Consider the following 27,295-nt stretch of genomic DNA (forward strand, 5'->3'; position numbering starts at 1 on the left):
ATAGTTTCCCGATGATGATCAATGTGAAATAATATATCGTTGTTTAAGTTCATAAATTTTAGTTGTTTTTGTTTTCATGTGACCAATTCTATCATAGGTTTTCCCAACTGCCGACTATTCCTTGTCAGATAATCCTAAAAATCCGGGAGATATAGCATAGCCTATCTAACTTTGAAGTTTGAGGAAGCAGACTGACTTTGAAGACGACAATGATGTTGATTGAATAATACCAGGATGCAGCATTGCAGAAAGTAATGACGGTAAACGTAATTCAATTCTTTAACATGAAATATTCAATTTATGACCTTTAATAAACCCAAGTAACTGTTGATAGAGTATGTCCACAAAAAATAATAATAAGCATGTTACAATCACAGACACCTAAAATTTTAACAGTAAGTTGCATGTATTCATTTATAGGGAGGGGTGTGATATATGTTTTTTCAATCTATGGCATTATTTGTAACTTAAGGATAAAATTTCAGGTGCCTGTGTTACAGTTTTAAAAAAAAATTCTTTCATTAGAGGACATTGAAGATATATATATATATGCCCCTGCGGTTGAATTTAAAAAAACAAAATTAACTCTGTGAACCTGTAGATCAAAGTGTCAGACATCTTTAGAATGAATTGTATGAACAACAATGCTGCACATCAGCATACTTTTGTTGAAGTGCTAACACGCTTCGTAAAGCATGCTGGTATAAAACAGTAACAAGTAAAGTTCATGCCCTCATTTATTTTTGAAAATGAAATTTTTTTTTTTGAAAATTAAAATTGCAGAGAAAATGTTCAATTTCAGTTGATTTCTTGTGTTTCATTTTCAGGTATCTGACATGTCTTATGCCAATCAATTCCTCCAGAAGATGACACAAACTTTAAATTATGGAAGTTGCGAGCAAGAATTTTTCAAGGGAATGTCAGATGGAGAAGAAACATCAGTCAACAAGACAGTGTAAAATGATAAAGTATCTGTAATAGGTGCTTACCATATTCTGCCTATTGTGGATTCAGTGATGGTTTTTCAAACGAACTATGCTCATCAACCAAATGTCCTTAAAATTTGTGGAGTGCAGAGCCACTTTCAGGCGAGACAGTAGTGTGGTTCATTTTAGTGGACATGATTTTAGACGAGATGTGCTTTGTGAAACTTGAAACATTGTTCATTCATCATAGTGTAATGAGAACTGTTGTGGTCCATCATTCTATGCTTTAGTGAAGTAATGGAGATAATGTGAAGTACATGTGTAAATGCTCATATTCTGCACAACATATTTTTCAGTGACATTATTTCTTTGAGACCAAGCTCTGGACAGTTGATAGCCATTTATGTGTAGGACTTTATTTATTTTTCTGTGTGTGCAATAGCAACTGCCACTTGCAGTAAACCCAAACAAAGTGGAGAAATAATTTGTTGAGTTCAGAGATTACAATTTTTATTGTGTTATTTTGATGAGAAGATAGTATTAATAAGGTACAATGGTACATTGTATCTTATTGAAAAGCTTATTTAAGAGTTATCAGTAGAATTAGACTGCATGACAATTATTAGAATGGGAAACCTAGATGAAGTCAAAAGAAACTATACTGTATTTTACAGACTGTCCTGGAAATATCATGCAATAAATAATGTCTCCAGTGTTATTTAGAAGTATACTTCCTTATTATTTCATTATGCATGCAACTGATAAAGTTGTCTAAACTTAAAAGTTTGAAATCTTTACTGTGAAGTTGAGAAGCTAAATCTTGCATCATGTTTTCCACAAGTTATAAGTTTTATATTTCAATTTAAAAATTAGTCAATTTTTATACAATGAAAATCACTGGGAAATTTTTTTAAGTCCAATTATAATACAAAATTAATACATATAAAATCAAAGATTTGGATTAAAAATGACTAAGTTAAAAAAAAATACAATTATAATACAGTGAAAATGACTAAGTTTAATTTTGATACAAAAATAATAAGCTTGAAAAAAAACTAAGTCCCTAAAAATACAAAAATAATATATTGAAAATAATCTAAGTCCAAAATGATACAAAAATAATACCCTTTAAAAAATCAAAGTCAGAATTTAATATAAAAATGAGTTACCCATTTTTTTTGTGATACAAAAATAATATATTTTTTTTGTATTATTTCAAAAAAGTACAAAAATGACTGTATTAATAATATATTAAAAATATACTTTTATGTATTATTTTTCCATATGGGGGGTCTGAGGTGTAGCACCTGACGACGACCTCAAAATTCTTGCCTGATGACGATCTCAAAATTGTTGTCTGGCATAATTTTATAATTTATGATTAACAAATTAATAACTAGTGGCACTCTATTATCAAAATTTTCTTTGGCGACCCTACCCTAATTCTTTTCTGTATATATTTTAGTTATTTCACATGTATATACATACCTACATCCCTATTACTATCACCTGTTACTAATATTAATAATTATGTAATAGTTATGGTATATTTATTTCGGTGTATCTTGAATTGGACGAAGGATGGAGACTCGTGCGATTACTAATTATTACCTTCTATTAGAATCCAAATAAATAACAAATATTTTAAATATTTAATTTTATATTTACTTATTAAATTTTTTTAAAATTTTAATATACTTAAGGAATAAATTAAATAAAAATCATTATTAAAATTATTATATATATAAATAAAAATATAATTTATTATAAATAAAAAATTATTTAATTATTTAATTTTAATTTATTTATTGAATTTTTTCCTTTTAATTTATTGAACAAATTAAATAAAATTATTATATAAATAAAAAATATAATTTATTTCATTAATTTTTACTTTTTATTTAGTTTTTATAAATATAAGTTACTTCTTTATTTCATTATGATTTATGACATACGACCATCACATGTATGTGTCCGGCCATCAAAAGACAGTACCGCAGTCATTAGATGTGTTGGTACACGATGGTCCTTATTTATTTATATTTATTTATTTTTAAACCATGGGACAACCCATACATCCCATATGGAGCATATGGAATGTTACTACAACACACTTCAACTTCACTATGTTGGTGCATTTGGGAGGTGTTGGAGGGTGAGGCTGGATCGCCATGAGATGGATAGTATTATGGCAGATAATACAGTCACCAATCGGTTAACGATATATAGTTAACCAATCCTACGAATATCAAACAAACAAATAAACACCTGTAACAGAGAGCAACATCACAAATAAACACCTGTAACAGACAACACCAGCACAAATAAACACCTGTAACAGACAACACCAGCACAAATAAACACCTGTAACAGACAACAGCATCACAAATAAACACCTGTAACAGACAACACCAGCACAAATAAACACCTGTAACAGACAACAACAGCACAAATAAACACCTGTAACAGACAACAACAGCACAAATAAACACCTGTAACAGACAACAACAGCACAAATAAACACCTGTAACAGACAGCAGCACCAGCACAAATAAACACCTGTAACAGACAGCAGCATCACAAATAAACACCTGTAACAGACAACACCAGCACAAATAAACACCTGTAACAGACAACAGCATCACAAATAAACACCTGTAACAGACAGCAGCATCACAAATAAACACCTGTAACAGACAACAGCATCACAAATAAACACCTGTAACAGACAACACCACCACAAATAAACACCTGTAACAGACAACACCAGCACAAATAAACACCTGTAACACACAACACCAGCACAAATAAACACCTGTAACAGACAACACCACCACAAATAAACACCTGTAACAGACAACACCACCACAAATAAACACCTGTAACAGACAACACCACCACAAATAAACACCTGTAACAGACAACAACAGCACAAATAAACACCTGTAACAGACAATAGCATCACAAATAAACACCTGTAACAGACAGCAGCACCAGCACAAATAAACACCTGTAACACACAACACCAGCACAAATAAACACCTGTAACACACAACACCAGCACAAATAAACACCTGTAACAGACAACACCACCACAAATAAACACCTGTAACAGACAACACCACCACAAATAAACACCTGTAACAGACAACACCACCACAAATAAACACCTGTAACAGACAACACCAACACAAATAAACACCTGTAACAGACAACACCAGCACAAATAAACACCTGTAACAGACAGCAGCACCAGCACAAATAAACACCTGTAACAGACAGCAGCATCACAAATAAACACCTGTAACAGACAACACCAGCACAAATAAACACCTGTAACAGACAACACCACCACAAATAAACACCTGTAACAGACAACACCACCACAAATAAACACCTGTAACAGACAACAGCATCACAAATAAACACCTGTAACAGACAACACCAGCACAAATAAACACCTGTAACAGACAACACCAACACAAATAAACACCTGTAACAGACAACACCAGCACAAATAAACACCTGTAACAGACAGCAGCACCAGCACAAATAAACACCTGTAACAGACAACACCAACACAAATAAACACCTGTAACAGACAACACCACCACAAATAAACACCTGTAACAGACAACACCACCACAAATAAACACCTGTAACAGACAACACCACCACAAATAAACACCTGTAACAGACAACACCAACACAAATAAACACCTGTAACAGACAACACCACCACAAATAAACACCTGTAACAGACAACACCACCACAAATAAACACCTGTAACAGACAACAGCATCACAAATAAACACCTGTAACAGACAACACCAGCACAAATAAACACCTGTAACAGACAGCAGCATCACAAATAAACACCTGTAACAGACAACACCAGCACAAATAAACACCTGTAACAGACAACACCAACACAAATAAACACCTGTAACAGACAGCAGCATCACAAATAAACACCTGTAACAGACAACACCAGCACAAATAAACACCTGTAACAGACAACACCAGCACAAATAAACACCTGTAACAGACAGCAGCATCACAAATAAACACCTGTAACAGACAACAGCATCACAAATAAACACCTGTAACAGACAACACCAGCACAAATAAACACCTGTAACAGACAGCAGCATCACAAATAAACACCTGTAACAGACAACACCAGCACAAATAAACACCTGTAACAGACAACAGCATCACAAATAAACACCTGTAACAGACAACACCAACACAAATAAACACCTGTAACAGACAACACCAGCACAAATAAACACTTGTAACAGACAACACCACCACAAATAAACACCTGTAACAGACAACAGCATCACAAATAAACACCTGTAACAGACAACAGCATCACAAATAAACACCTGTAACAGACAACACCAGCACAAATAAACACCTGTAACAGACAACACCAACACAAATAAACACCTGTAACAGACAGCAGCATCACAAATAAACACCTGTAACAGACAACAGCATCACAAATAAACACCTGTAACAGACAACACCAGCACAAATAAACACCTGTAACAGACAACACCACCACAAATAAACACCTGTAACAGACAACACCACCACAAATAAACACCTGTAACAGACAACACCACCACAAATAAACACCTGTAACAGACAACAGCATCACAAATAAACACCTGTAACAGACAACACCAGCACAAATAAACACCTGTAACAGAAAACACCACCACAAATAAACACCTGTAACAGACAACACCACCACAAATAAACACCTGTAACAGACAACACCACCACAAATAAACACCTGTAACAGACAACAGCATCACAAATAAACACCTGTAACAGACAACAGCATCACAAATAAACACCTGTAACAGACAACACCAGCACAAATAAACACCTGTAACAGACAATAGCATCACAAATAAACACCTGTAACAGACAACAGCAGCATCACAAATAAACACCTGTAACAGACAGCACCCGTACAAATAAAGACATGCACACAGAACTTTCTATGGATGAAATATTTGACCTCTTTTCATGTTCTTGCGTAAGTATGAAACGAGAACCATTGGTCTTCAATGAGTGCTGCTGAGGACCTAAAGTAATGCGAAAACATACACACAATCTTAACCGTAAATCTGGAAATTTTACTGACGATTAATTCTTAGCAATTTTTCGCATCGTATCAATTGCCAATATATATTTTCATTAAACTTAGTTTTTGTCAAAAACAAAATTTTGTTTAATTATTTTTCAAAACATCCTTTAGGTTTACCTGTGACAAGCAATGGTATAAAAAAGCACTGAGAAAAATGTCTCTACTAAACTATTTTCTGTGAAAGAAAAGCGCATTCTTTTCCTTTTATCTCCTCATGAACGAAATTCAGTCTTTGGCCAGAATCTTGTGAATGAAGGTTTATAAAATATTTATAAATCACATGCTGAAAAAAATGGGGCACCCACCCTGTTATTAGCTATGAAATGCATGTAAAAGGTAAAAAAGTAAACAAATGAGAATGGAATACCTAAAACAATGGTGTGTGTGATTTTTATTTATGTAAATATTTAAATATTCACATTATCAACATCTTATGCATATCTTAAAGTTGGGTGTATAACAGTAAATGTTCTTGTCTGGTAAAGAAAAAAATCTAACTTTTAAAAGTTAATACATTGTACTACATGTAACTTTGATTTGTAAGACTAAAACCCTAAAAATAAACCTATAGTATTTTCTCTTAAATCCGCGGAGACAAGTTGACGTAAACACTTCCAGATTGATGACATCACTCCTTACCTTGTCCTTCTCCTTCATTATCTGCGGCCCGATCGTAATTAGGCCCATGTTACACAGGTTGATGCAGTTAGAGTAGAAGGAGAAGATGTACTTCCTAGCGTACAACAGCTGCTGGGTGATGGGCTTTGGCAGACTGATGACGGGATACAGACTTCTCTCTGGATCTTCCAGCAACTCTTTCAAACCGCGGATCTACAGGAGAAAAACCACCGCTCTTCAGTTCAGTAACTTTCACCAGTAAATATCTAACTCACATTTATCTAGTAAATATATAGCCCACGTCAGTAAATATCTAGCCCACATTTATCTAGTAAATATATAGCTCACGTCAGTAAATATATAGCCCACATTTATCTAGTAAATATATAGCCCACGTCAGTAAATATATAGCCCACGTTTATCTAGTAAATATATAGCCCACATCAGTAAATATCTAGCCCACATTAATAAATACATAGCCCACATGAGTAAATATCGAGCCCACATTAGTAAATATCGAGCCCACATTAGTAAAACTCTAGATCACAGTAGTAAATATCTACCCCACAGTAGTAAAACTATAGTACATAATATCCGTAAATAGTATCGTTGGGTAGATTATATAGTAAAAATTCTGAGTCCACTTCAAAATACTGTTGGGGAATTTACAGTTTTCCTGTGAGATTTAGGCAGACATTTTGCTGAGTGCAGTCGTGTCTGTGATTGTAGGAGAATTTACAGTTTTCCTGTGTGATTTAGGCAGACATTTTGCTGAGTGCAGTCGTGTCTGTGATTGTAGGAGAATTTACAGTTTTCCTGTGTGATTTAGGCAGACATTTTGCTGAGTGCAGTCGTGTCTGTGATTGTAGGAGAATTGACAGTTTTCCTGTGTATATTACGCAGACATTTTGCTGAGTGCAGTCGTGTCTGTGATTGTTGGAGAATTTACAGTTTTCCTGTGTATATTAGGCAGACATTTTGCTGAGTGCAGTCGTGTCTGTGATTGACAACTTACCTTGTACGGAATATAGAAGATGTTGCAGAAAACAACCAAAGGTAATTTCAGTAGAATATCACTGACTAGGAACCAGCCTTCTCCATAGCCTACAAACGATATCAGCCGATTAATTTATCTTACATGTCACAGCATAACCTACAAATGATATCAGCCAATCAATGTAACTTACATATCACAGAATAACTTCTGAATCAATTGTTTAATAAACTTCAGTTCAATGTGATACCAAATAAATCCATGCATTGATTTGTAGAAAAGTTTTAGGCTAAAACTCGTACACACATGTCACATACATGTAATATGCAAAAAGTTTCCCAATTTTTTATATCTACAGACTGAATTTACACTACAAAGAGTTACGTCTTTTTTTGCAGGCACTGACCTTTGTGCTTAGGTAGAGGGGACAGGAAGCGTTTCCATGACATCTCGTCCTTGTACATGTGTGGTCTCGGTATTCTTTTTATCAACAAAAGGATGTCCTCTTCCTATTGTGAATCAAACACAACATTGAACATCAGCAGGAGATAATCAGACTATGTCATACATTACATAGGAAACAAGAGGTACTGTGAGCAATGCTCACTAAGAATACCCCCCGCTTACCCCAATCTCCCAAAGGGTATTGGTAATAGGTATAAACTACCTCTTTTCTGAGTGTAAAAAACAAATGGCATGACAAACCGAACCATATTGCTACTTCGATGTCCAGTGCGCGTGACCTTTGACCTTTTGACCCCAAAATCGATAGGGAACATCTTCATCCCATGGGTAGTCCATATATATGATATGGTGACTGTAGGTGGAAAGGATAACGCTTTAGAGCCCGGAAACCATATTGCTACTTCGATGTCCAGTGTGCGTGACCTTTGACCTTCTGACCCCAAAATCGATAGGGAACATCTTCATCCCATGGGTAGTCCATATGTATGATATGGTGACTGTAGGTGGAAAGGATAACGCTTTAGAGCCTGGAAACCATATTGCTACTTCGATGTCCAGTGCGCTTGACCTTAGACCTTTTGACCCCAAAATCGATAGGGAACATCTTCATCCCATGGGTAGTCCATATATATGATATGGTGACGGTAGGTGGAAAGGATAATGCTTTGGAGCCCGGAAACCATTGCGTCTACAGACGGACGGACGGAAAACCCGATTCCAGTATAACCCCCCCCCCCCCCCAACTTGTTGCGGGGGGTATAATTACAGTGAGGACTATGTCATACATTACAGTGAGGACTATGTCATACATTACAGTGAGGACTATGCCATACATTACAATGAGGACTATGTAATACATAACAGTGAGGACTATGTCATACATTACAGTGAGAACTATGTCATACATTACAGTGAGGACTATGTTATACATTACAGTGATATATTACAGTGAGGACTATGTCATACATTACAGTGAGGACTATGTCATACATTACAGTGATACATTACAGTGAGGACTATGTCATACAGTACAGTGAGGACTATGTCATACATTACAGTGAGGATTATGTCATACATTACAGTGAGGACTATGTCATATATTACAGTGAGGACTATGTCATACATTACAGTGATATTACAGTGAGGACTATGCCATACAGTACAGTGAGGACTATGTCCTACAGTACAGTGAGGACTATGTCCTACATTACAGTGAGGACTATGTCCTACATTACAGTGAGGACTATGTCATACAGTACAGTGAGAACTATGTCCTACATTACAGTGAGGACTATGTCATACAGTACAGTGAGGACTATGTCATACAGTACAGTGAGGACTATATCCTACAGTACAGTGAGGACTATGTCCTACATTACAGTGAGGACTATGTCATACATTACACTGAGGACTATGTCATACATTACAATGACAGATTACAGTGAGGACTCTGTCATACATTACAGTGAGAGATTACAAGAATGAGGACTATGTCATACATTACAATGAAGACTATATCATACATTACAATGAGGACTATGTCATACATTACAATGAGGACTGTCATACATTACAGTGAGGACTATGTCATACATTACAGTGAAAGATTACAGTGAGGACTATGTCATACATTACAGTGAGGACTATGCCATACATTACAGTGAGGACTATGTCATACATTACAGTGTGATATTACAGTGAGGACTATGTCATACATTACAGAGAGGAATATGTCATACATTACAGTGAGGACTATGTTATACATTACAGTGAGGACTATGTCATACATTACAGTGAGGACTATGTCATACATTACAGTGAGGACTATGTCATACATTACACTGAGGACTATGTTATACATTACAGTGAGGACTATGTCATACATTACAATGAGGACTATGTCATACATTACAGTGAGGACTATGTCATACATTACAGTGAGAGATTACAAAAATGAGGACTATGTCATACATTACAATGAAGACTATATCATACTTTACAATGAGGACTATGTCATACATTACAGTGAGAACTATGTTATACATTACAGTGAGAGATTACACTGAGGACTATGTTATACATAACACTGAGGACTATGTCATACATTACAATGAGGATTATGTTATACATTACAGTGGGATATTACAGTGAGGACTATGTCATACATTACAGTGAGGACTATGTCATACATTACAGTGAGGACTATGTTATACATTACAATGAGGACTATGTCATACATTACAATGAGGATTATGTTATGCATTACAGTGAGATATTACAGTGAAGACTATGCCATACACTGCAGTGATATTACAGTGAGGACTATGTCATACATTACAGTGAGGACTATGTTATACATTACAGTGAGATATTACAGTGAGGACTATGTCATACATTACAGTGAGGACTATGTTATACATTACAGTGAGGACTATATCATACATTACAGTGAGGACTATGTCATACATTACAGTGAGGACTATGTCATACATTACAGTGAGAGATTACAGTGAGAACTATGTCATACATTACAGTGAGGACTATGTCATACATTACAGTGAGGACTATGTCATACATTACAGTGAGATATTACAGTGAGGACTATGTCATACATTACAATGAGGACTATGTCATACATTACAGTGAGGACTATGTCATACATTACAGTGAGGACTATGTCATACATTACACTGAGAGATTACACTGAGGACTATGTCATACATTACAATGAGGATTATGGTATACATTACAGTGAGATATTACAGTTAGGACTATGTCATACATTACAGTGATATTACAGTGAGGACTATGTCACACATTACAGTGAGGACTATGTTATACATTACAGTGAGGACTATGTCATACATTACAATGAGGATTATGTTATACATTACAGTGAGGACTATGTCATAGATTACAGTGAGGACTATGTAATACATTACAATGAGGATTATGTTATACATTACAGTGAGATATTACAGTGAGGACTATGTCATACATTACAGTGATATTACAGTGAGGACTATGTCACACATTACAGTGAGGACTATGTTATACATTACAGTGAGGACTATGTCATACATTACAGTGAGGACTATGCCATACATTACAGTGAGGACTATGTTATACATTACAGTGAGATATTACAGTTAGGACTATGTCATACATTACAGTGATATTACAGTGAGGACTATGTCATACATTACAGTGAGGACTATGTTATACATTACAGTGAGGACTATGTCATACATTACAATGAGGATTATGTTATACATTACAGTGAGGACTATGTTATACATTACAGTGAGGACTATGTCATAGATTACAGTGAGGACTATGTAATACATTACAATGAGGATTATGTTATACATTACAGTGAGATATTACAGTTAGGACTATGTCATACATTACAGTGATATTACAGTGAGGACTATGTCACACATTACAGTGAGGACTATGTTATACATTACAGTGAGGACTATGTCCTACATTACAGTGAGGACTATGTCATACATTACAGTGAGGACTATGTTATACATTACAGTGAGGACTATATCATACATTACAATGAGGATTATGGTATACATTACAGTGAGATATTACAGTTAGGACTATGTCATACATTACAGTGATATTACAGTGAGGACTATGTCATACATTACACTGAGGACTATGTCATACATTACAATGAGGACTATGTTATACATTACAGTGAGGATTATGTCATACATTACAGTGAGATATTACAGTGAGGACTATGTCATACATTACAATGAGGACTATGTTATACATTACAGTGAGGACTATGTCATACATTACAGTGATATTACAGTGAGGATTATGTCATACATTACAGTGAGGACTATGTTATATATTACAGTGAGATATTACAGTGAGGACTATGTCATACATTACAGTGATATTACAGTGAGGATTATGTCATACATTACAGTGAGGACTATGTCATACATTACAGTGAGGACTATGTCATACATTACAGTGAGGACTATGTCATACATTACAGTGAGAGATTACAGTGAGAACTATGTCATACATTACAGTGAGGACTGTTATACATTAGTAGGAGAGATTACAATCGGACATTACACTACCAATACTTTTACTGTATATTTCTGTTAACAAATCATGAGACTTAGCAAATTGGTCAGCTGAAAATCAATGTCAGGAAAATTGGTCAGCTGAAAATCAATGTCAGGACCATTGGTCAGCAGGAAATCAAAACCATGACCATTGGCCAACAAATAATATAGTCCCTCTGTGTGTCACTTACATTCTCTTCATGGATGTTGCTATCGGAGGTGGTCGGAGTGGAAGTGTCCTCTTCCCCGGCTGCGGTAATTACCGGGGAGGGGGCCGAATCAGGGAATCCATACACCAGATACCACAGCAGACTGTGTAGGATGTGAGCACGAGAGTACTTGGGTCTAAAGTCGTAATGCTTGGAATAGGCCTACAAAAATATTTCCATTATTACAAACATTTACGAGAATTTACAACTATCATTCATGTCCATGAGTATCTAGAATTCGCTGTATGGATCAGTCACTTATGATGTCACATATACAGTACATATCATACTATTTGCTATTTTCTGAGAAAATCCTAAGATTCGTTGATTTGGCAGATAGAGTGAAGACTTTCCCAGCTATTTCTAGTGTTGTTGTGAGGTCAATAGGACATGGGTATCGTTACTACTGTTAATTGTAACTGTATAAATCAAACAGATCTTACAAAGAGCATTGATACAGGCCACTCATTATGAAGGTACAGACAACAAAATTTCATCACTTGTCAATCCAACTTTAAATATTGCTCATTCAGATTTTGTTTACTGTTTTAACATCCATCAAATCGGTTTTTACGCATTGGCTATTTTTAGCAAGCCCAGTAAAATTGATTAAAAGTGATTATATATTTTGTTGTGTTTCATTTGTTTCAAATAATTTGTAAACATATCAATGATCTCATTTATTCATATTATAATAATAAAGTGCACCAGTCTGAGATCTAAATTCCCAATCTAATTTTGGTTCCATGTTGGAGAAATCACATGTTATATTCACCTTTAAGACACATGCAGGTGAGCATTTTGTTTAAGTTTTTTAGTTTGTTAGATATTAACCAATCCGAAAGCTCGGAATTATTCGATCCTATCATAAAACATAGCAGATGACACAATATTTCTGATACTTTGTCATTTATTGATTAAATAAAATAAACCTCGCAGATTAGAAGGACATGTCAATCTACAGGAAGATCTCGATCTGACCTGCATGTACTCAGTAAGACACAGATTAGAAGGACAGGTCAATCTACAGGAAGATCTCGATCTGACCTGCATGTACTCAGTAAGATATAATGCCTTACCACGTCGTACATCATGTCGCCGGCCTTCAGCTTGCTGCGATATGACATGATTTGGAAAATGCTCTCTCTTGCAGTCTCGGGTATGTTCTGAAGTCATTGAATTATACAACACAAATAGAAATACACATGTATAAACAAATAAACAGCACAAGTTCACACACACAGGCACACACACATACAAGCACACACACACACACACATTTTCTACACATTCAAGAAATCCAGTCTGGATTTCTCGAAATAAACTAAAGTCGAAACCTGGACTTAAGTCTGAGATTTTACTCAGATTTCGACTACTCAAATAGAAGAAAACTCAAACTTTAATTATTATTTTTCGAGAAATCCGAGCTAGATAACATTTTTGGGGTTTATTTAGGACATAACATGAAATTAGTCACATGATCAAATAATACAATTCCCCTATCTTATTTCTTATAGTTATATTTTTATCTTTATTTGTGTTCTTATTGAGCTTCCTTACTTATGTTAACATCTAAGAGAACAGAAAGAGAAAAGGGAAGTTTTTAGAGATTATTTTTTAAGGTTTTGAAGTCACTTCTTATGCCCCAGGGGGTGGGGTGGGGTAGGGGTGGGGGGTTGATGTGACGAGGAAATTCACAATTTTAATACTTCTGACCACAAAGACATTCCATACAAAATCTGATGAGAAACAGCCATGTGCTTTCAGGGAAAAGTTGATCGTATTCAAATGTTTATAGACAACAACCACTTACAATAAGTCACCTGAGGCACTGAGGTAATCCATAATTGTCATTCTAACCCAGGTAATCCATAATTGTCATTCTAACTCAGGTAATCCATAATTGTCATTCTAACTCAGGTAATCCATAAATGTCATTCTAACCCAGGTAATCCATAATCTTCATTCTAAAGCTCTTTGCTCAAACCATTAATATATACAGCTTTAAAACAAGGCTTATAAACTTCATCTATTTTACGATGATTTACGAACAAGTTCTACAACTCTGATATATCACAGTGTAATAGTGCTTCCTGTCAGCTACAATATTTACGTGATGAGGTAGGAAAGCTGAGTACCTGGAGGACACAGCAACAACAATTCTCCTATACAACCACTGCTGATCCCAAGGATCAAACTTGGGATGCAGCCGTGAGAAGTGAATGTGTTAGCCACTACGCTACCCGGTCACCCAAATCAAAGCTTGAACCACAAATCAACCCCTGCACTAGACCTAAGTACAAGCCTTACTGCGTTTTCCTGCACTAGACCTAAGTACAAGTCTTACTGCGTTTTCCTGCACCGCTCGATCTCGTGCGTTCTTCTTGGCCAGCTGTTCGTTGTTGATGGCCTGAAACTTCATGTGTGCTTGGTCGATGAGGGACTTTACGAGCTGATCAGTGGGCTCAATGTCTTTACTCATTATCATCTGTAACTGTCGACACAAACACATTCATCTAATTACAGTACTACACAGTTACAGCGAATACGCTTACAATGTATACAGTAAAACATGGTTACAATAAATCCACTCAAAATGAATTCACATTTACAGTAAAATACGTTACAGTTACATTGAATAAGCTTAGTCACGTTTACAGTAAAACACAGTTACAATGACTATGCGAATGAATTCAGGCTTACAGATGTAATTTTCATTCCCTGTCATTTTTTTAAAGCATAATATGAATCCATTGTATATAACGAATAACGTTTATAGTCATCCCCAGCACTTCACTATGAGCATGTACGGTTTACTGTACATACGATACATTAACAAACTTTCACCAGACTTTGTTTTCAGTGATGCGACCTACTCGTTTTTCTTTAATTCCGTCCTGCAGCACAGTGTTGACAATGTTGATCTTCTTCTCCTTCGACAGCACCAACAGAAGTCGAACAACGGTCTGCTTGTCGATGACGTACACAGATTTTTCTTTGCGTTCCTTTTCCCGAACCATCTGTAATTAACAACAGAATATGTACATAAAAAACACATGCTGACCTGCGACCTTGACCTACGACAACAGAATATGTACATAAAAAACACATGTTGACCTGCGACCTTGACCTACGACAACAGAATATGTACATAAAAAACACATGTTGACCTGCGACCTTGACCTATGGTATATATTTACTGCTAATGCTGGTTGGATACATCCACAACTCAATTCATTTAAAGACTCGTAATATCTGTGACAAACACTCGGAGAAACATGACACTCGTGTCCTGCCAAGGCTGCAAGTGTCTGACATTTCAAATCGCATCATATTTCAGACCATCAAGAAAACAACCCATTTAACTTGTGTGTTAAATATTCTCCATTTCCAACTGCATGTGTTACCTTGACGATGGGATACACCCCATCCACAATCTTGTTTTCTTTGATGAAGTCCAGGATAGTGTTGATCCGTACCATCTGACGACAAGTGGCTTTCACTGGGGAGACAGAAATACCGATGTATCATAAATATACTGATGATAATTAAAATATACTCAGCATTAAACAGAATCCGCACTATAAAACAGAATACCTGTGTATCAAATACATACCGAGGGCTGTTCTAGTAAAACATACATAGGACAGGGGGAAGACACTTGAAAATTAGGATGATCCCCCATAGAAGTGATTTTGGTACACTCCTATCCACCCATAGAGGCAAATAACGATTTCGGAAGCTTTATAGGCACTTATAGAAGCAAATTGATTTATTCCAAAAGTTGAATTTAAAATATTCCCAAATCAGAATTTTTTAACATCATACAGCACAAAATACTTTTTTATCTTGATATCAACTTCATTTTAGCATTCAATACATGCAATTCCATTTCAAGCCTAATTTACAGAACATCCCTCTGTCAATCGTGTGTTAAATTCTTCTGAATATTTTCTCACAGATTACCCTGGTAAATGGTTTGGTAAAATAAACACCCATAGAAGCAATTTTCATGCATAAGCCACACACCATAGAATCAATACCGCACCAGTGTGAACCACCCAGACATTTTTTTAAAAACTGCCTTCCCCTGGTACCCCATATGTTTAAATGGAACAGCCCTGAAGATAAATAGAATATCGATGTATCAAAAATATATTGAAGATAATAAAAGTATACTCCACAAAATACAATCATCGAAAACCAAATCATCAGGAAATACTCGTAATTCTCACATGAAATTCTCATAAAAAGAACTAAGATGAAAAGTAAAACATGATGTATTTGCGTGAAATATTCATACCATTTGCATGCAAAATAATTTGTTGGGGAAAATCTAGTTAAGATCAGTCTTGTAAATATCAATCATCTGTTGGTTTCAAAGTTGAAGATGACACAAGTTATGAATCCGTGTGTGAGAATGGGGTCTTCTGACAGAACGTCACAATACATACAAAATGTCATAAACTTCATAAAACATTGTATGTCTGATCGGAAGTGTCGGTTCGCTGTGTATTATATCTTTATCATGTTTATGTGACTAACTCACCGTCTGACCGGAAGTGTCGGTTTGTTGTGCATTATATCTTTACATGACTAACTCACCATCTGACCGGAAGTGTCGGTTTGTTGTGCATTATATCTTTACGTGACTAACTCACCGTCTGATCGGAAGTGTCGGTTCGCTGTGTATCATATCTCTACGTGACTAACTCACCGTCTGACTGGAAGTGTCAGTTCGCTGTGTATTATATCTTTATCATGTTTACGTGACTAACTCACCGTCTGACCGGAAGTGTCGGTTTGTTGTGCATTATATCTTTACATGACTAACTCACCGTCTGATCGGAAGTGTCAGTTTGTTGTGCATTATATCTTTACGTGAATGACTCACCGTCTGACCGGAAGTGTCGGTTTGTTGTGCATTATATCTCTACATGACTAACTCACCGTCTGACCGGAAGTGTCGGTTTGTTGTGCATTATATCTTTACGTTACTAACTCACCGTCTGATCGGAAGTGTCGGTTTGTTGTGCTGACATTCTGTACGTGACTAACTCACCGTCTGACCGGAAGTGTCGGTTCGCTGTGTATTATATCTTTACATGACTAACTCACCGTCTGATCGGATGTGTCGGTTCGCTGTGTATTATATCTTTACAAGACTAACTCACCGTCTGACCGGAAGTGTCGGTTTGTTGTGTATTATATCTTTACGTGAATGACTCACCGTCTGACCGGAAGTGTCGGTTTGTTGTGCATTATATCTCTACATGACTAACTCACCGTCTGACCGGAAGTGTCGGTTTGTTGTGCATTATATCTCTACATGACTAACTCACCGTCTGACCGGAAGTGTCGGTTTGTTGTGCATTATTTCTGTACGTGACTAACTCACCGTCTGACCGGAAGTGTCGGTTTGTTGTGCTGACATTCTGTACGATGTCTTTAAGTTCATCCTCTATTACTTTATCTCTCTCTCCCTCCTCTTCTATTTTCTTTCCTTTAGCAGCAGATGCCTTTCCATCTTTATTCTCCATTGGAGATTTCTCAGGATTTTCTGGGGGAAATGTAAATAATCTATAAATATTCTCTTCTCTCTTTATTTCTAACAGAGTTATGTACCTTTTCTATATTTCTAACAGAGTTATGTACCTTTTCTATATTTCTAACAGAGTTATGTACCTTTTCTATATTTCTAACAGCTATGTACCTTTTGTTTATTTCTAACAAAGTTATGTACCTTTTCTTTATTTCTAAGAGAGTTATGTACCTTTCTTTATTTCCAACAGAATAACAGAGTTATGTACCTTTTCTTTATTTCTAACAAAGTTATGTCCCTTTACCTTGCTTGTCCTGGATCTCCTTTAGGGATTGTTTAAGCTTCTCCTTCTCTTTATTAATCTGATTAATCAATTTGTTTCCCTCCACAAAAGATTTGGACACACTCCTACAAAATCAAAATTTCAAATCAATTAAGAACCATGACGCAAAATATCAATTACATTACACCTCATTATGTTTTGTTTCTTGCTCCCTTTGTTTCACCAAATTTATGACAACCTTTTCATTATTGTTTGTTAATTTATTTGTTTTACGTCCCTTCCAGAATGTTTCATCCATATCGAGACATCACCAGCTGTATGCAAAGTGCCACAAATTTTGAACTATGGTTGACTCTCATGAGGCCAGTGAGAGGTCTTTAGAATTTGTTGTCATACAGAAAACATCCCCGAAAAGACAAAGTAAATCCAATAAAAATACACACACAACTCCACCCATTTTTTCCCCATCTAAATTTATTTTCATTTCTGCTTTCAAGAAGAGAGATACTACATAAAGACTATCCTTGCAATGTTAGAGAATTTGAAACAGTAAGGCACATTTTACAATCACATTTAATCTGAAAAATGACATTCCTATTTTGTTATATATTAGCAGATACAGATCACATGACTTAAAACAGATCCACTAGCTTATCAGTAATATTAATAACTGATCAAGTTATTAGTGGTCGGGTGTATGTTTTTCCATATATTTGTTCATCATATACTCCAAAATATTGGTAAGCATATCATTCTGCAATCGGATCACGCGCTCATCTTTTTCCGTAACTGGTAAGAAGACTTGGACGTGGATCGGCGCAAGGATTGCATCAAATCGATGCATTTCTTCGCCGAAAGCGCGCCTGTGGATGAAGTTAAAAGGCCAGAACCGAATCCCTGTATAATGTGTTATTTTTATTTTCACCAGACTCAGTTTTGGTATCATTAACGTCTTATTCATTCTAATACATAAACATATAAGTGGAAATTAATAGTGGTACAATACCTTAGATATGTATGATATCTTAGATGCATTTGAAAGCTCGCGTTTCATATTGTAACGTACAACTGTGATGTCATAGTTACATTTGTGTACACATGGCAACAGACTTCGATCCACATACGAGGTTCATTTGCCATTACGGAAATAGCCAAGTAGTTACGATTTATCGTTCTGGGGCCCATTTTACAAAACAACTAACGAAAAAGTCGCAAGTCTTATATTGTATTACACAGTTATTACTTTGAATGAATGAAGTAAAACTTTTCTAAGGCTTAATTTTCAACATTTTTAAAAAAATGTTTTGCATTTGAAGTGAATGATATTACAATGACCTGAAAATTCCAGTAAGTAAAGGTGGTCGTAAGTCGCAAGTTCTTTTGTAAAACGCGCCTCTGCTTAGTGCAAATTCAATTATGTACTTCAACTGTAAAAAGAGGTTTTTAAAAACTGGGAAAATTTTAATTGGTAAAAAATGCAAGGCCACAATTACAATGAAGGCATCTGTTCCAACCAAACTGGCATTGAACAAATTTAGATGTTTTTTGGGCTAGTGTATTTTTTATTTTACCATTTGTACGAGGTATATGCAATACTCTAGGATTTTAAGCTTTGGAATGGATAGAATTTATATCTATCATACGAAAAGGTTGAAAAATCTATTTGAAAAGGTCATCATTACCTTCAGACTGATAGACAGACAGTAAAATGAAATCTCTATCAACTTTGTTTCATCAGTCTGGCACAGTTGTATCAACATGTTATGAAACTCAAGGGATGGTTCTGATTGGCTGTTTTTAAAATTATCCCTTGTATATTTCATTTCAAAAGATCATCAAGAACACTTGTGTCTATTGCATGTAAATGTATCTATAGAATTGACATCAGCTGAAGGAAAGACATTTATAAAAAAAAAAAAAAAAAAAAAAAATTAAAAAAGAGTAAATACCCTGCATTGAGAACATAACATAATTATGCTCATTTTCAGGACAAGACTTATGTCCCTTGAATATCTAATAAAATAAGAAACTCGAGTTTTGAATAAAACCAGTTATGGACCTGCACTGGTTATCCTGGACCCAACAGTCACTAAAGCTGGGTGTCAATAATCAGATATCCATTTTGATAGTAATGATAGGGCAACTTAGAATACAATAATAATGTAGTATATAAAGAAGAGAGGAGAAAATCTTTGGCTGGACCGGGTATCGAACCCGAGACCCCTGCATTACTAGTCAGGTGCTCTAACCACTGAGCTATCCAGGCCGATATCCACTGTCCATATAGCCCTAATTACTACATTCCTCCCTCCTTAAGATCAATTATAATTTTTTTTTATAATTGTCTTTCAATATCAACCCAGGTTCATTTTGCCCCTGGTAGTCTACCACCAGGGGTGGTCAATGGCACCAAATGTAGTATAGGAGAGAGTAGAAAATCTGTGGCTGGACCGGGAATCGAACCCAGGACCCCTGCATTACTAGTCAGGTGCTCTAACCACTGAGCTATCCAGGCCGATATCCACGGTCCGTATAGTCCTAATTACTACAATAAAATTTTATAATTTATATTGCTATATGTATGGATCTTGTTAAGTATACAATTTAGTAAATTACATGCAAAGACTGTCATTATATGACTGTCCTATACCTTTAAACCTTGGCCTACTTTTTGTATAAGGAATATGTAGACAGAGTATTATACCATTTTTTCATACTGTTCTGTCCTCTTTTCTTCTTTATTTGTGAGTGCTTGTTGTATACATATTGTTTTACATATTAATTACCCCATATCCACTGGTTAGGTTGGAATGTAGGGGTTTGTGAAAATCCTAACCCTATAAATGCCAATAAACAACATTTACTCACCAAAAAAAAAAGAAAAGTAAAAATAGTTATTTCATACGAAATTTTACCTTGCAAAAAAGAAATACTGATCTCAGTGGATGTCACTCACACTTTTATCTTTTGCTTCCCCACCTCCACCATTAGGGTGGTGGTTAAACCCCGCCGCTCCATCATGCGTAGAATCATGCGCGTCTCCAGACTGTCCTTACTCAGCCTCCTCATCAGCTGATCGTTCGTCACGCCCTCCGTCCCCGCCTCCTCCAACACATCCATTGCTTGACGGAGAATCGATCGCTCATACACTTGAGGGTAAACCGAGGCATCTGATGAATTATAAAAAAAATTTAATTTAGCAATAATGCTACTAATTTTCACCTGTCTATAATGTCAAATAAAGTCTGTAATTAAGAGGACAACATGGGGGGTGTCATTCTATAAAAACATCTTACAACTAATTAAGGCCAAAAAAATCAACAACAGTTGTTGTTTCTCAGGCTCCACATGGAATACTTTTTAAATATGTTTGCTTACTTATATAAATGAGATAACTCTTGTGTTATGGACTTTTATGCAAAACTTTCAGAAGGTTTGAATAAAATTTTAAGTATATTTTTCTATCTAATAATTATTGAATGTACACTTCATAGTAAGTAATGTGAAAACTTTTTATAAAAATTGATCCAAAAACAGATTCTGAAATGGCCGGATTGCTTTAAAAAATGTTATTTATCATAGAGAATGCAGTACAAAGCATACTGGAAAAATTAAATATTAAATGTAGAATCCCCCCCCCCCCAAAAAAAAAACCAGAAGCACATGCACATCATCAATTCCTCCAAAACAGATTCGAAATGTCTGAAGGATGTCGAATAAATGCTGTAAGTTGATTACAAAAATAATTACCATCTATTCAAGACATATTGCTTGAACTTTCAAGTTCAACTACATGCAAATTTTTCGAAAATGTCTGATCACTTTCCAAAAGGCACATGCATATCTTCAGTGTATCCATAACAACTATACAAAGTTTGAGGAATAACAACTTGGAGGTGTGAGAGGAGTTGATTACACAAAGTAGGTACCCTAGCTATAACAGGGACACCCTCCCACCCCTCCACCCCGACATTCACTATTTTATAAGCCGTTTGCACATTGTGCAATCCGGCCAAAAATAAAAATGTCATTGTCTATATACTATAAATAAACATGTACATGTACATGAAAAAGAAAGGGTAACTCATGTTTCCTTCAACGTAAAAAGGAAAGATAACTCATGCTACAGCCTAGTAAAACAAAATATACCTTAATGCCTACCTCATCAAAATAAAAATTTTTGCCTATTAAGAAACTGTTTATCAAATTTTTCGGTCTTAGATCAATGATTTGATTGATTTTTTTCATAAGCACTTCTTTAATTCTATATTACATGTATATTATGAAGATATATCATGAACTATTTACAGAATGTTGAAAAATAATAATTTTAAAATAAATAAATAAATAATTTGATTGGTCAAAAAACTGTTTCCATTTGCACGAAAGCTTTGCATGCTAACCATAGTCCTCTGCTTCTCCGCACACTGATATTGTTTGTGTGCAAATGAACTCTGGCAGAAGTTTGGTTAGCTTTGCACAAACATGTACTTATGAACATCTTCAGTTCTCCATATTTTCCATACATTTACACTTGAAAACAGGGATGCATTGAAATTTGCATAAAATATCTTTATTCTTAAGCCAGAAGACCTTTTGTTAAATGAAGTTTTTGAACATAAATTTTTAAAGCAATATAGTGCTAGAACTAATTGAGAGAGATTGAAACATTGCACTTGTTGATCTTGAAAATGTTTTTGTGATATCACACAAATAGATGTAATACATGTATGTCATATTCAAGATATCTCGGTAGAGAACAAAAATTCAAATAAGCAAAGAGCTTATTGCCAAGTTTGTGAATTATTAGGGTTTACACCAATGAACATTAAGGTTATGCACAACATATGTCAATAATATATAATTTTTCATGATATTCCATGTAGAATTCTAATGCATTCTGTCTCGATTTTACAACAACAAAAATCTTGGGTTATATATTATGTCTGTTTTAGAGTTAGCCTATTTTGATAGTTCCTGGTTGTTGCAAGTAAAAATATAAAGTCAGCTCTTATGTATTACAGTTGTTGTATAAATGTAGCAAAGAAGAGAAAAATCTTTGAAACACGTATATCAAAACAAGCCATTTCAGTGATATACTAGTAGTCTTCATTTCTAAACTTAAAAAGACTGTGAAGAATGACGCATAGAAAAACTAGATAAGAGATAAGAACCTTTAGAAATGCGAATCGTCTTCCCATCTTCATCCTCCTCATCATCACTTTCATCTTCTTCTTCCAAAACCTCAATAACCCGGATCATTTTTATCCCCAACTTTCTACAACAAAATCATACAACCTCCAATATAACAGTGTTCACATACACACAAACTAGGAGAGTGAATGCACAAATACACCTTTATCCTATTTAAAGATAAGAATTTATAAACACTGTCATTTCCTAATTCTGTAAACCAACTTTTATTCGCATGCAAGAAATTTTTGCAAGGTTTATAGTAGAACCTCATCGCAAATATTTCTCGCTGCAAACCAGTCCTTTAATGTTTCTTGTACATTTAAGATTATCTTGGTTGCGAATATTAGTCGCCAAAACCAGTTCATCACTAGTAAATCGCGAAATAAATTTGTCATGAATAAAGTTGTTTTACAGTTATTCATCACATCCAAATTTCTCACTGAGGAACGACTGCGTTACTGTGGGTGATAAACAAGATGGAGTTTATCATTTGACACTTTGTTTCATTGTAAGATATTACTCATATACTGTAATCATACATTTTTATGCACAGTACTTATTTCCGTTAAAGTCTGCGGTCACATAAAATCTGCAGAATTTCATAGCAGCAAACTTATAGTATGACTAATTAGACTCACTGTGTGTCCACAACATTATCCGTAGCTGTCTGAGTACTGACCACAATCTTATCCTTGTCTGGGTACTGACCACAATCTTATCCTTGTCTGAGTACTGACCACAATCTTATCCTTGTCTGAGTACTGACCACAATCTTATCCTTGTCTGGGTACTGACCACAATCTTATCCTTGTCTGAGTACTGACCACAATCTTATCCTTGTCTGGGTACTGACCACAATCTTAATCCTTGTCTGAGTACTGACCACAATCTTATCCTTGTCTGAGTACTGACCACAATCTTATCCTTGTCTGGGTACTGACCACAATCTTATCCTTGTCTGGGTACTGACCACAATCTTATCCTTGTCTGGGTACTAACAAACAACAATACTTACTGTGTATGACTAGTCAGACTTACTGTGTGTACCATTCCCTTTCCGGACTGTCAGGGTACATCTCATTGTACGGCAGAGCAACCACTCGGAACCTCTTCGAGCATTGGTACAACTTCTTAAAACTCTTTTGGTCTATTCCCTGCAATAAAGGTTGAAACGTATATGATCGATAATGGCCCTTTTTACAGGCAATATCCACCTAAAGGTCTGTTAAATCTCTATTGAATTGTATATCATACTTTAGTGAAGAAGTATTGTAATTACGGTGTTTGTTGTATAAAATATCAACTAAAAATCTTTATCAAACATATTTAAGATGCTACCAGCTGTTAGCAATGTGCCAAATACTTTGAGGGGCACTGACAACTGTTGCAGCGAGGACTCTTTATCATGCCCTAGTCTACCATGACATGTGACCTCAGTGAATGATATTGTCCTTAAGACCAATGACTTTCACTTTTAATGGTTGGCAGTCACTATTTATTTGAAAGGTATCAAGTTTAATGTCGCTACCTGGAATCATACCCAGGACTTCTTTGTTGCTAAGCTTTGCCAAGCACCTTAAACTGTCAGACTACCATAAACTGAAAACAGACTTAAGTAAGCACCTTAAACTGTCAGACTACCATAAACTGAAAACAGACTTAAGTAAGCACCTTAAACTGTCAGACTACCATAAACTGAAAACAGACTTAAGTAAGCACCTTAAACTGTCAGACTACCATAAACTGTCAGGCTACCCTAAACTGAGAACAGTCTTAAGTAAGCACCTTAAACCGTCAGACTACCATAAACTGAAAACAGACTTAAGTAAGCACCTTAACCTGCGAGCATACCATAAACTGAAAACAGACTTAAGTAAGCACCTTAACCTGCGAGCATACCATAAACTGAAAACAGACTTAAGTAAGCACCTTAAACTGTCAGACTACCATAAACTGAAAACAGACTTAAATAAGCACCTTAAACTGTCAGACTACCATAAAAAACTGAAAACAGACTAAAGTAAGCACCTTAACCTGCGAGCATACCATAAACTGTAAACAGACTTAAATAAGCACCTTAAACTGTCAGACTACCATAAACTGAGAACAGTCTTAAATAAGCACCTTAAACTGTCAGACTACCATAAACTGAGAACAGTCTTAAATAAGCACCTTAAATTGTCAGACTACCATAAACTGAAAACAGACTTAAGTAAGCACCTTTAACTGTCAGACTACCAAAAACTGAAAACAGACTTAAGTAAGCACCTTAAACTGTCAGACTACCATAAACTGAGAAAAGACTTAAGTAAGCACCTTTAACTGTCAGGCAATCATTAACTGAGAAAAGACTTAAGTAAGCACCTTTAACTGTCAGGCAATCATTAACTGAGAAAAGACTTAAGTAAGAAGCGAGATTTTGTATATATACCCTTGACTTGTTTAAATTACCAATTCCTTTCTAACATTTTGAATCATATTTAAAAATGTATTGACTGTCTACATGTATATCAATGTTTCATGTATAATGACTAGATTACAGTAAAACACACCCATAAAGAATACACTTTAACAAATTCATACTCATTGCAAAGTGATGTTTACTCTCCTATGTGAGGAAAATAGCAAAAATTTCATTGGATGGAATGAAGTTTCATTATAATGAACTATATTTTTATGGCCCTTGAGGTTTGCTATAACCGTGATTTACAGTATGATAAAGTTTGGTTATAATGAACTGCTTTTCACTGGCCCTTGGGGTTTATTATAACCATGATTTACTGTATAATGAAGTTTGACTATAATGACCTGTTACTGTATAATGATCGAAGTTTGGTTATAACAAACTGTTTTGTTGTTGGTCCCGGAGGTTCGCTATAACCGTGTTTTACCGTATAATGAAGTTTGGTTATAACAAACCGTTTTTCGCTGGCCCTGGAGGTTCACTATAACCATGTTTTACTGTATAATGAAGTTTGGTTATAACAAACTGTTTTGTTGCTGGCCGTGCCGGGAGTACTGTTTTGGAGTAGTATGGTACATTAATTACTTACACACTCCTGTCTTGCTTTAGAAATCTCCTGGCATCTCATTGGTTGATTTTACAGTATGGTATATACTTACACACTCCTGTCTTGTTTTAGAAATTTCCTGGCGTTTCATTGGTTGATTGTTCAGGTAATTAGCCACTATATTTGTCAGTATTGTGTACTTGGATTGGTACTGCTGGTAGAATCGGGTCAGGTGAAATAAACGACGTAGAGAGTTCTGTCCCTTTTTGTTGTAAACAGTGATACTCTGAAACGTAAAGGAAATTTTCATAGAAGCAATAATTCTCTTGATGCCAGTCATTTTAATTTCTGTCAGTCAGGTCGAAACAGAACAACCTAGTAATCCACTAGCATCACATTCAAACATTCACACAAACACAGAGAAATAAGAGAAGTACATATTAACCTGACAGTTCAGATATTTTCAGTCAATTATGATTTTTAAAATGAAGTTCTTGTAAACATTTTTTTAGCTTGGTTGAAATAGTCCTAGTGGTTCTGGAGAAAATGAAAATTTGAAAAAGTTGATGACAGACAACAGCAGTTGATCAGAAAAGCTCACTAGGTGAGCTAACAAGGTCAAAAGTTTTGATACCAAAAGAAGGTTTTGTCAAAAGGAATGCACATGGATGCTTAATCCTCCTAGGCACCTAATCCCACCTCTGGTATATCCAGGGGTCCATGTTTGCCCAACTCTTTATTTTGTATTGCTTATAGGAGTTATGAAATTGATCACTGTTTATT

General features: G+C 35.4%; 1 protein-coding gene and 1 long non-coding RNA gene across 5 annotated transcripts in view; one reads left to right on the top strand and one right to left on the bottom strand.

Moving 5' to 3' along the window:
• The window catches only part of LOC130048567 (uncharacterized), a 2,163-nt gene extending 519 nt beyond the window's left edge, over nucleotides 1–1,644 (top strand). The window contains exons 2-3 of the long non-coding RNA XR_008797347.1: nucleotides 98–260; nucleotides 828–1,644. This is a non-coding gene — a long non-coding RNA (uncharacterized LOC130048567). The remainder of the gene's footprint in view (nucleotides 1–97; nucleotides 261–827) is intronic.
• LOC125657049 (general transcription factor 3C polypeptide 1-like) overlaps nucleotides 1–27,295 on the bottom strand; it is a 172,641-nt gene that overhangs the window by 112,245 nt on the left and 33,101 nt on the right. For all 4 annotated transcript variants that reach the window (XM_056145465.1, XM_056145467.1, XM_056145469.1 and 1 more), the window contains exons 7-20: nucleotides 26,625–26,798; nucleotides 24,540–24,655; nucleotides 23,480–23,583; nucleotides 21,262–21,475; nucleotides 18,327–18,430; nucleotides 17,879–18,040; nucleotides 15,888–15,982; nucleotides 15,357–15,500; nucleotides 14,828–14,974; nucleotides 13,560–13,646; nucleotides 12,463–12,642; nucleotides 8,113–8,215; nucleotides 7,728–7,816; nucleotides 6,734–6,925 (exon numbers count right to left, since the gene is read on the bottom strand). In XM_056145465.1, the coding sequence (XP_056001440.1) occupies nucleotides 6,734–6,925; nucleotides 7,728–7,816; nucleotides 8,113–8,215; nucleotides 12,463–12,642; nucleotides 13,560–13,646; nucleotides 14,828–14,974; nucleotides 15,357–15,500; nucleotides 15,888–15,982; nucleotides 17,879–18,040; nucleotides 18,327–18,430; nucleotides 21,262–21,475; nucleotides 23,480–23,583; nucleotides 24,540–24,655; nucleotides 26,625–26,798 (1,911 nt within the window). The remainder of the gene's footprint in view (nucleotides 1–6,733; nucleotides 6,926–7,727; nucleotides 7,817–8,112; nucleotides 8,216–12,462; nucleotides 12,643–13,559; nucleotides 13,647–14,827; nucleotides 14,975–15,356; nucleotides 15,501–15,887; nucleotides 15,983–17,878; nucleotides 18,041–18,326; nucleotides 18,431–21,261; nucleotides 21,476–23,479; nucleotides 23,584–24,539; nucleotides 24,656–26,624; nucleotides 26,799–27,295) is intronic.

This window comes from Ostrea edulis, chromosome 7, assembly GCF_947568905.1.
Source record: "Ostrea edulis chromosome 7, xbOstEdul1.1, whole genome shotgun sequence".
NCBI lineage: Eukaryota > Metazoa > Mollusca > Bivalvia > Ostreida > Ostreidae > Ostrea > Ostrea edulis.